General features: G+C 35.8%; 1 protein-coding gene across 4 annotated transcripts in view; it reads right to left on the bottom strand.

Moving 5' to 3' along the window:
- OMA1 (OMA1 zinc metallopeptidase) overlaps window positions 1–12,214 on the bottom strand; it is a 94,505-nt gene that overhangs the window by 67,346 nt on the left and 14,945 nt on the right. For all 4 annotated transcript variants that reach the window (XM_070786458.1, XM_019957376.2, XM_070786457.1 and 1 more), the window contains exons 4-7: window positions 6,887–7,060; window positions 6,668–6,775; window positions 3,971–4,099; window positions 186–260 (exon numbers count right to left, since the gene is read on the bottom strand). In XM_070786458.1, the coding sequence (XP_070642559.1) occupies window positions 186–260; window positions 3,971–4,099; window positions 6,668–6,775; window positions 6,887–7,060 (486 nt within the window). The remainder of the gene's footprint in view (window positions 1–185; window positions 261–3,970; window positions 4,100–6,667; window positions 6,776–6,886; window positions 7,061–12,214) is intronic.

Here is a 12,214-nt window from a genome sequence, read left to right as displayed (position 1 = left end):
GCAGCAAAAAAGATCCAGAACAGCCAAGAATAAATAAATAAAATTATTTTTAGAAAGGTATTAGTGAAAAATTATATATAGTCAAACTCTCATTCTATGCCCACGCCAAACCTCGTTAAGACAACATACAATTGTATTTTGTTATATGAAGGAGATAGTGTATTTTCAACTTCTAAACTTTTTACCTTGGCAGCAAGCTGTAGTCCAATTCTGTCAGCTTCAGCCTCCAGCGTTCTACTATATGGTCTATCAAACAAAAACTAAGAAATAAGAAAGAAAGGTTCCATTCAGGCTATTTATTTCATTTAAAAAAGCAACAAAATGAGATTTTTAAAATAAATTTCATGGATTATCTAGGATATAGTTCTTATGCTATGATTAACATTTAAAGCACACCATGGTATAAAACAATACAACCTTTATTTCCCCCATCAGAGATTAATATTTTAAAAATAAGGAACAAATAGGAAAAAACCATGCCTACAAATTTTGGGAGAGTCCATAGTATCAGAGTCCTTTTATTTTTTTCTGATTATAATCTCCACTTACTATGTAGAGGATTCCCTGAGAAAGTTTATTGACATAGGTTTTTTAATTATGGCCAAGAAACATCCTGATCTTTCAGTCTTAAAAGAAAATTGAAAAACTGCAGCTATATACTAGCCAGTGACACTACTAGGAGATTTATTTCAGTTAGAAAATTAACCACATAGCACAATGTTCTTTCTTTGATGTATTATCTTAATTTCTTATTTGTTTTCTAAGTATTGATTAGTTAGGAAAATGAACCTTTCTTCCAACTTCAATAAAAAAATACAAATAGATATTGTAACTTTAATTTTCCTAATTACTTGTATTTATGTGAATGCTTTCCAGTTAAATACTAATTTTCAGTAAGTACTAAAACTTTGTAGAAGATGGATAGGCAGGACTTTTTGAGAAAAGAGCTATTAATTGGGGAAGCAATTAATTACCTGTCAGTGACGGCTAGAAATAACTAAGTCGATCTAGTCCACAGTACATGACCATTAGGTATGACTTGCTTCCTTCTCGATCATGTCTGTTTCAGATTGCTGAGCTGTATTATATACTGGCTTCATCACCAAAAGCTGTTCCACAGGTGTTCCCACAAACTGACTGGCACTAATAGTATAACTACTATAAACTGACGAAAAACATTGGCTTTGAAAGGAAAGAAACATGTTCAAGCCTGAGTGCTTATTAACTATTACCTCTGGGCTGTATTTTTCCACCCTTCTAAGCCCAATAGTACCATATGTAAAATGAAGCAGTGACTTCATATAGTGGCAAAGTATAGCAGTACTTCATATAGTACCAAACTCCTAGAGTTGCAGAGGGTTAAAATGAGTAAGTAATAACTCCTATTTGTTGAGTCCTTACTTTATACCAGGTGCTGGGCTAAATGCTTTCAACCGGTGGTTATCAACAGAATGTGATTTTTATCCCTTGGGGACATTTGGAAATGTCTGGTGATATTTTTGACTGTCACAGCTGCAGCTAGGGGTGGGAAGAAGTGGGGAGAGCTACTGGCATCTAGTGGGTGAAGTGAAGTCACTCAGTCGTGTCCGACTCTTTGCGACCCCATGGACTGCAGCCTGCCAGGCTCCTCTGTCCATGAGATTTTCCAGGCAACAATACTGGAGTGGGCTGCCATTTCCTTCTCCAGGGGATCTTCCCAACCCAAGGATCAAACCCAGGTCTCCCGCATCGTAGGCCGATGCTTTTACCATCTGAGCCACCAGGGAAGTCCCTATCTAGTGGGTAGAGGCATCTAAATGTGTGGAGGCTACTAAACTTTCTGCAATGCAGAGGACAATTCCCCACAACAAAGAATTATCTTGTCAATTCTTTGTTAATTCAAAATGTGAATAGTGCTTATATTGAGAAATACTGCTTTAAATGTTATCATTAAACCTTCAGTAATGCTTTGAGTTAGCCACTACTACTATCTGAACTTACAGATAAAGAAACTGAGACCTATAACAAGTGCAGCCATCTGTTGAAGTTCTACAGAATTTAAATCTAATAGAGATTAAATTCAAACATAGATCCATCTGATGAGAGCCTGTATTCTTAGCCCCTGTACAAAATTAAGTTACAGTGTTTATCGTGGTGCCTACCATATAGTATGTACTCAATACATGCTAGCTACTGTATTACTAATAGCTCTCAAAACCTTAACTGGTAGCGCTCTATGAGGGCTGCTACACTATATCCAAATGGTTAAGTGAGAGCCCCTCCTTCTTCCTTCCTCTCTTCCTTTCTCTGACAAAAGAATGTCAGCATTTCCCCCTCAATAACTTCACTATCAGAATCCTCTCTGCCCTCCCATTACCATGAGCAAGACTTCTAGAGAAAGAAGCATTTCCTCATCACCAAAATTATTGGGAGGGGGCCTTGATTCAGAGAAAAAAAATAGAGGAAAAAAAAAAGAGTTCAAACAGAAGTAATCCTTACTTGAGTTTCAGTGTAATTATTAAAGAATTATACTCAAGCAACAGGATCATCAAGCATTTCAACAGAGAAACAGCTTCCAGTTATCTTCCTTATGACTTAATCTTCTGATTCCATTACACAAAATGCTATCTACTGATAAATGGTGGAAAACCTGCATTACCTTCTTTGACTTCCCAGCACATGAACGATAAAAATAAAATTCAAAATATGAGATTCTGTAACTTAAGCAATAACCATTTTTTCTCTTTCCCTTTAAGAACTTTTATTTCAATACAAATGAAACCAAATGATACAATAACACTGAATAAAAGATTTAGTTATTCAATTTCCAAAGCAATTTGTCTCAAAGAATTTTACAGATTAGATTTAAACAGCACCCAGATGGCACTCTGATGGGTGCTCCACAAATCACTGAATATACACAAATAACAGATTGTTCCTAAATAACCAAACCTCCCAGGACAAGATGTAAAGATGTAAAATAAAATAATCACAGCCAGCAAAGCAAATATTAAGACTGCAAGACCTCCTTTCAGTAGTGTACTGTTTTGAGCAAGATGGAGGACCCCACAAATTTTATCAGATGACTATCATTATGCATAAAGCAAAAGTTAACAAACACCTATTAAAACTGTCCTTTCAATATTTACCAGGTAATACTAGCTTAGCTGGAATGAGGTGGTGGGAGAAATTAGGCAGCTTCTGCCAACCCTGTATCCATAAAAGTTTACAGGTTTTAAGAGCTCCCCAAGAGTGCTGATGAACCTATTTGCAGGAAAGGAATGAAGACAGAAAAGGACTTCTGGACACAGGTGGGGAAGCAGAGGGTGGGAAGAGTTGAGAAAGTGGCACTGACATATATATACTACCACGTGTAAAACAGATAACGAAGCTGCTATACAATACAAGGAGCCCAGCCTGGTGTTCTGTGATGACCTAGAGGGGTGCGATGGGAGGGAGAGGGAGGCTCAAGACGGATAGGATATACGTATAATTATGGCTAATTCACGCTGTTGTACAGGAGAGACCAACACAACACTGTAAAGCAATTATCCTCCAAAAAAAAAAAGTTCCCCATCGAAATTTAAACATTTGGGGAAAGGAAGAGTCATCCAGTGAGTACACCACTGTCACTATGAGAGACAAAAGGAACATCTGAAGGTAAACAACAGAAGGAAAGAAAGGGTTGTGACTGGGTTTTCTCTCTGTAGCAACAATAAAGATGCCAAAAAAATTATGTTCGCCAGAAGCTGCCAAGCCCTTCCTACCCATCCATCTCCATCATTTAAGAGAAGTAGTATTTTCTAATTTAAATGCCTATTATTAAGAGTATCCACTACAAATGAGAAAATGTAAGACACTAAAACATAGTAGCCATGTGTCATGGTAAGGATAAAATATGAAAAGATTTCTGATTTTTTTTTCTTTACAGTAATATTAAAATATCCGCACCACAAGCTATTGCAAATTCAAGTTTTTGTCTCGGACTTACCTCCTGCAGTTTAGACTGTATCCACTGGCCCAAAAGTGCCAAACTATCTCGAGGACAAATGGCCCAAATCGTCGTAAGAAAAATCAGACCTAGGAAATCCAGTAAATGAACCAAGCTAGCCTTTTCTGCCTGAGAAAAATCAAAACAATAAATTATACTTAATAAATTCAGACAGGCTTACATTTTCTAGTTCACTGTGTGTAACCACATTAAATAATTACATGTGTTTAACTGAACTTCGCCAAGTAAGACTGCAAGTTCTCTTCCTTCTGTGAGCTTTATCCTTCCTGTCTCTTGCTTACACATTATGTATTCATTTACTCATACAACTAATATCTGCTTCAACTATTACCACTATTCAGATATAATGACAGGTTCATTAACCTACAGAGTCTTATATTAACAAGCATACTAATTTTGTAAAATATGTACAATCGTTTCCTATTTTATAGATAAACTAGGATGAAGAGAGGTTAAAAGAGTTGCCCAAATTCACATAGCTGCTAGTAAAAAGAACAAGGAATCAAACCCAGGAAGTTAGTTTCTAATATTGTCGCTAAATCTTTTTTAAAAATCAAATAAATGTGTTTATTATGCTTTTACTTTTAGACAGAGACCAAACACTATTGAACATATGAAGAAGTTAAAACAAGAACAATTCAGGAAAATATTGGAAATTATTTTAAATAAAAATCTTTTGATTTCATGAGCTAATATATGAAAAGTCAAGCAAGTTTGAAATTTTATCAGTCTGATATTGCCCACCAAGAAATTTAGTTACAAGATTTTTTTGTATTTACTTATAGCAGTAACCAAAAAAAGTTCTAAAGTGGTTGTTTTGAATAGCGATATCTAAATATAAGTTTAAGGCACTGGACTGTTCACCGCTCCCCACTATTGTTGATTAATAAATGTTACTGTCAGGCTGACACTGACAATACAGGAAACATTACTTGAGTGTATGAAACATGGCTGACAACTAAAATAACCACCTAGAATACTTCTTAATACAAACTGCCCTCACTAAGCAATTTTTGCTTCATTATAAGAACTGAGAGTCATGAAAAACAATTACGGAATTATTTTAGCACTAGAAAATACAAGTCCAAGTGATGAAGTCATTATAGAAGAGAAAATCCTTGTAATTACTAAAGAATATAATTGCTATTACATAATCTTAGAAAACTAAAAAAAAATTTTTAAATCCATATTTGTGGAATAACAAAAACAACATAAAAGGCGAGATCAAATAAAAATGGAGACTCCTGAAAGAGAAAACATAGTACAGACAATGGCTAAGACGCCTAACAAAGAAATATTAATAACTATTTCCTATTTTTGAGCCTGCTATTTGCTTTTTATGTCTCATCTAATTTTTGTTCTTGCAGAGACAGAGATGACAACATTATGCTGAATAACACATTGATCTAGATCCAGGAAAATTAATGTACTGAAATGAATACCTTTTAAAAGCTAAAAATGACCAAAATTGATTTTGCAGTTATGAAACCATTTCTAGAAAGATATAATGCATTTCAACTGTTTAGATTGATTCTTGCATGTATCTGTTTAAGGAAAAAAATTTTTTTTAATTTTCCTATAACTCAGAAGAAATAAAGGTAATAATTACTATTTGTACTCCAGAAGAGCACAACTTTGGCCTACCTCATCTTATTAATACTCTAAGGAAAAGACAGAATTTGAGATGACTTTTAGAAGGATTAATAACATTATCTTCTCCACTTGAAGTTAATATTACTTGCATTTCTGATACAACATTTTACAATCCTTTCAGTATTTACCTTTGTGCTTTTAATTAGAAAATATACCTTTTCTACTCATGCGGACAAATGAGCCATGTACATTTTTAGTGCATCAAAATAAAAATATGAATAAACAAATATTTTTCTAGATTCATACCAAGTCAAACAGATGTGTATATTCACATGAGCATTAATCAACCTGAATTGTATGATAAATTGACCTGAAAACCACCAGGTAACTGTGGTAACAGAAAGCAGTGCTGGACTTGCAAAGACAAAGCCTTGATTAAAGTTCCAATTCTGCCAGTTTGTCAGATTAGTCATTTCATTTAAGGTCTTTTTAAATGTTACTGTTCTTGTATATAACATAAGGATATTAAATACCTACCTCATGAGGACAGTATTAAAATTATTAATGAGAAGGTATATATTAAAAAGCTCAGTAAACTGTAAAACAGCAAGGTATCATTATTACTTTGCATTCATTATATACAGCATATCATTCTAGACATTTTCCAAGATGCTCTAAGTTATTCTCTGAAAATGAATAAAAAAGCAAGAAAACTGATTTACCACTTAAATAGTAATATCACTTTCCTACAGTTAATTTTCTGACTAGATTGTAAGTATGTTAATAATTATGGAAAGTTTAAAATCTAATTTGAAATAATTAGAGGTTGAGAATAATTACTTCTTACCAAAAAAGACAGGTGATAAAAACAGTATTTAAGAGAAACACTAATTATTCAGAATCAAACACTAAAGATCATAGAAATTCTCAAAATTAGCCAGTCATATTTTTTGAGGCAACAGAGTAAGTCAATTACTAAAAACTAAAATACCATCAATTTAAAAAAACTGAAAAGATTCAGTTCTCTAAAAGATGACTCCAAAGGAGTATTTCAATAACTGAACATTCACTTCAGATACTTACAGCATGCTCAAGTACTGCATGTGCTATTTCATGGCCCAGAAGGAAGGAAAGCTGATGAATATCAGTCACACTATTTAAAAGTCCAGTGAAGACGAACACTTGTCCATTCTGCACCATAATGAAAATAATGCAAGCAATGAGAACACCATTTTAAAAAAACAAACAAACAAGGACACTAAATTTAACAATTAAAAATTAGGCTGGGTAACATTTACTTACTGGAAGTACAAAGGCATTTATATCTGGGGAATCAACCACATGAATAATCCAATTGATCTCAGAGATCCCTGGAATATCTTGATTGCATTCAATTAAATGATGAACCACTGCTTTAACAGCCACATATCGGGCGTCTTTCTCAGTTAGCATATCATTTTTAAATTCTTCCATCCACTGAAAGGTTAAAAAGAAAAGTAGTCTCTAAGAGAGTGCTAGCTCTACAAAACGTTTATACTGCTTTTATTGTTGTTTGTTTAGTCACTAAGTTGTACCCGACTCTTGGCGACCCCATGGATTGTAGCCCACCAGGCTCCTCTGTCCATAGGATTTCCCAGGCAAGAACACTGGAGCGGGTTGTCATTTCCTTCTCCAGGGGATCTTTTCAACCCAGAGATGGAACCCTCATCTCCTGCAATGGCAGGTGGATTCTTTACCACTGAGCCACTGCTGCTGCTGCTAAGCACCATCAGTCGTGTCCAACTCTGTGCTATCCCATAGATGGCAGCCCACCAGGCTCCCCCGTCCCTGGGATTCTCCAGGCAAGAACACTGGAGTGGGTTGCCATTTCCTTCTCGAGGAGATCTTTTCAACCCAGAGATGGAACCCTCATCTCCTGCAATGGCAGGTGGATTCTCTACCACTGAGCCACTAGGGAAGCCTTTATTTTAAGGAGTGATTTATATGCACTATGTTGTTGAATACTTTAATTTTTAAATATGGAAAAATCTGCATATAGTAAATACTCAAATTTTTCAAATTTGAATTATTTATGCAAAGGCAAAAATTTGGCTTTTCACAAATGGAGTAAGTTCTAATAACTTAAGATTTTTCCTATAAATTGGTTGAAATAAAAATTTCATTCATCTTTTCTATTAGCTTATAAACAAATAAAATGCTTAAATATTATTTCTACTTTCCTAAATATTTTAGAAAACAAAGCATTTCCTAGAGAACATAAAGATTTTATATAAGAAAGCAAAACACAAAAGAAATTACTATATAGCAGAAACTAACACAACACTGTAAACCAACTATACTCCAATAAAAATTAATGAAAACTTTCTTTCATAACATAAAATGCCCTATGCTTAATAAGAAAGCTAAACTTCTACCAGAAAAAGGACAACATTTCATTAATTTTAAAGTGTCTTATTCACACCGACTGAAAGGAAATTACTGGAACTGTAGAACTAATGAGCATATCATTTTCTTTTTACTGTGTTAAGACTAACCACCATACAAAGACATTTTTTCTGAAGCTATATGCATGAGAGATTCTTCCAAGTATACTTTGAAAAATTTTGCTGTTCCAGTCGCTCAGTTATCTCTGACTCTGTGACCCCACGGACTGCAGCACACCAGGCTTCCCTGTCCTTCACAATCCCAGAGCTTGCTCAAAATCATGTCCATTCAGTCGGTGATACCATCCAACCATCTCATCCTCTGTAGTCCCCTTTTCCTCCTGCCTTCCATCTTTCCCAGCATTAAGTCTTTTCCAGTGAGTCGGCTCTTCGCATCAGGTGACCAAAGTATTGGAGCTTCAGCATCAGTCCTTCCAATGAATACTCAGAATTGATTTCCTTTAGGATTGACTGGTCTGATCTCCTTGCAATCCAAGGGACTCTCAAGAGTCTTCTCCAACACCAGAGTTCAAAAGCATCACTTCTTTGGCACTTAGCTTCTTTATGGTCCAACTCTCACATCCACACATGACTACTGGAAAATTCATAACTTTGACTATACGGACTTTAGTCAGCAAAGTGATGTCTCTGCTTTTTAATGTGCTGTTTAGGTTGGTCATAGCTTTTCTTCTAAGGAGCAAGTGTCTTTTAATTTCATGGCTGCAGTCACCATCTGCAGTGATTTTAGAGCCAAAGAAAATAAAGTCTGTCACTGTTTCCTTTGTTTCCCCATTTATTTGCCATGAAGTGACGGGACCAGATGCCATGATCTTAGTGTTTTAAATGTTTCAAGTCGGCTTTTTCACTCTCCTCTATCACTTTCATCAAGAAACTCTTTAGTTCCTCTTTGCTTTCTGCCACAAGGGTGGTGTCATCTGCATATTTGAAGTTACTGATATTTCTCCCAGCAATCTGGATTTCAGCCTGTTTTGTCTACTCCAGAATTTCTCATGATGTACTCTGCATAGAAGTTAAATAAGCCAGGTGATAATACACAGCCTTGACGAACTCCTTTCCCAATTTGGAACCAGTCTGCTGTTCCATGTCTGGTTCTAACTGTTGCTTTTGATCTGCATACAGATTTCTCAGGAGGTAGGTAAGGTGGTCTGGCATCCCATCTCTTTAAGAATTTTCCAGTTTGTTGTGATTCACACAGTCAAAGGCTTTAGAGTAGTCAATGAAGCAGAAGATGTTTTTCTGGAACTCTCTTGCTTTTTCGATGATCCAACAGATGTTGGCGATTTGATTTCTGGTTCCTCTGCCTTTTCTAAAACCATCTGGGAGTTCTCGGTTCATGTACTTGAAGCCTAGCTTGGAGAATTTTGAGCATTACTTCACTAACATGTGAAATGAGTGTGATTGTGTGGTAGTTTGACCATCTTTTGGTATTGTCTTTCTTTTGGATTAGAATAAAAACTGACTTTTTCCAGTCCTGTGGCCACTGCTGAGTTTTCCAAATTTGCTGGCATACTGAGTACAACACTTTCACAGCATCATCTTTTAGGATTTGAAATAGCTCAACTGGAATTCCATCACCTCCACTAGCTTTGTTCATAGTGATGCTTCCTAACACCCACTTGACTTTAGACTCCAGGATGGCTGGTTCTAGGTGAGAGATCACACCATCATGGTTATCTGGGTCATGAAGATCTTTTTTGTATAGTTCTTCTATGTATTCTTACCACCTCTTCTTAATATCTTCTGCTTCTGTTAGGTCCATGCCATTTTTGTTCTTTATTGTGCCCAGCTTTGCATGAAATGTTCCCCTGGTATCTCTAATTTTCTTGACGAGATCTCTAGTCTTTCCTATTCTATTGTTTTCCTCTATTTCTTTGCATTGATTGCTGAGGAAGGCTTTCTTATCTCTCCTTTCTATTCTTTGGAACTCTGCATTCAGAGGGGTATATCTTTCCTTTTCTCTTTTGTCTTTCGCTTTTCTTCTTTCCTCAGCTATTTGTACTGAGAAGGCAATGGCACCCCACTCCAGTACTCTTGCCTGGAAAATCTCATGGACGGAGGAGCCTGGTGGGCTGCAGTCCATGGGGTCGCTAAGAGTCGGACACGACTGAGCGACTTCACTTTCACTTTTCACTTTCATGCATTGGAGAAGGAAATGGCAACCCATTCCAGTGTTCTTGCCTGGAGAATCCCAGGGACGGGGAAGCCTGGTGGGCTGCCGTCTATGGGGTTGCACAGAGTTGGACACGATTGAAGCGACTTAGCAGCAGCAGCTATTTGTAAAGTTCCTCAGACATCCATTTGAAAATTAAGGATGTTCTGAAACTACTAAATTTCCAAAAAATGTGTAATTTCTTTCATATATGAATTAAGAAGTCTGTAACCTTGATAATACATTACAAACAAGATTTTACAGAATATGAATTTTAAAATCTTTACATAGTATTTTCTAAAAGCACAAGTCACCAATGTAAACTGTCTTAAAAGAACACTACTGAAGTAGATACAACAAGATTATATGTAATTACAGTACTTTATAATAATCCCATAAGAACATGTGCTTGAATTTTCATATCAAGCAGGTATTACATGCATAGGCTAAAAATAAGTTAAAAATATATGTACATGTATGTAATTTTTTTAACTTCTTAGTGATATAAATGGTAGAACATACACTAATTTAACACTAGGCCTTTATCAACCTTAATAAAACACTTTTGTCAAACTTGCTTCTGACTATTCTAAGAAACATCTCAAATCTCTGTATAAGCTGTATAAAAGAGATTGGTCTTATCTTTATATATCTTATCTTATATATCTTTTATATATCAATAAAAATATATAAATATTTTAATATATCAATAAAAATATTGATATATAAAAATCTAACCACAGCAAAGTTGTCAAGTGAGGCTATAAATTCAACAAATATTAATTAAGCATATATAGCACACGTTGGAGATATTGTGGGTTCAGTTCCAGTTCTCAATATCTTTGCTGAGATATTCACCACAAAGTGCATGTCTTAGTAAAGTGAGTCACAAGAATTTTCGGTTTCCCACTGTTTATTGTGTGCATGCACACACCTTAAAGAACACTTCATAGCTTAAAAAAAATGTTAAGCATCACCTAGGCCTTGGGAGAGACATAATCTCTTTTGCCTAACAAATAATAATGAAAAGACTCAAAATACTGCCTCACTGAAAAGTGACACAAATAGGAAGTGAGCAAATGATGCTGGAAAAATGGAGCCGACAGACTTGCTTGACACAAGGTTGCCACAAACCTCCTAAGTTTAAAAATGCAGTATCTGCAAAGTGTAATAAAGCAAATAACAATAAAATGAAGTGTGTATACCGTATGTGTGCTAAGCATGAGGGACAGAAAGATGATCTGCCCTCAAGGAACTCACTAAGGGTGTAAGATGTTCACTTGAGTTACTATACTTTCCAAGGAGTTAAGGCTTCTGAAATCCAACTTTATTTTGTATTCAAAGAATATAATTTTTAAAAATCTTTTAAAAAGAACATAATAAACTGTGGCAACCTGGTGGCCCAGTGATTGAGAGTCTGCCTGCCAATTGCAGGGGACATGGGTTCGATCCCTGGTCTGGAAAGATTCCATACACTACGAGGCAGCTAAGCCCATGGCCACAACTACAGAAGCCTGTGCTCTAGAGTCCAGGAGCTGCAACTATTGAGCCCACACAGCAACCGCTGAAGCCTGTGCACCCACAGCCTGTGCTCCACAACCAGAGAAGCCACCTCAGTGGGAAGCCTGCACACTGCAACTAGAGCGTAGCTCCCACTTGCTGCAACTGGAGAAAGCCCTCACGCGGCAGTGAAGGCCCAGGGAAACCAATAAATGAATAGATTTTTTTTTTAATGAAAAAGAAAATATATACATAAACTGCCCCAATTGATGTTTAGGGGATGGGGAACTATGTTATTCTACTTAATTTTCAAGATACAAAAATTCAAATTATAGATCTATTTGTTAAAAAAAAATACATAGTAAGCATACTTTGTACTCTGTACCAGTACTTAAAATAAAATGATAAACAGAACAAACAGGCTCTTTGAACCCCTGGAGTTAGTCTAGCAAGGGAGACAGATCAGCAAATAGATAATTATGCAAATAATTATGATGCTTCTACCCTCATAAGTGGTTTTTAAAAGGAAAGTACAGT

The sequence above is a fragment of the Bos indicus genome, chromosome 3 (assembly GCF_029378745.1).
Source record: "Bos indicus isolate NIAB-ARS_2022 breed Sahiwal x Tharparkar chromosome 3, NIAB-ARS_B.indTharparkar_mat_pri_1.0, whole genome shotgun sequence".
Taxonomy (NCBI): domain Eukaryota; kingdom Metazoa; phylum Chordata; class Mammalia; order Artiodactyla; family Bovidae; genus Bos; species Bos indicus.
This window is presented reverse-complemented; position numbering and strand designations above follow the sequence as displayed.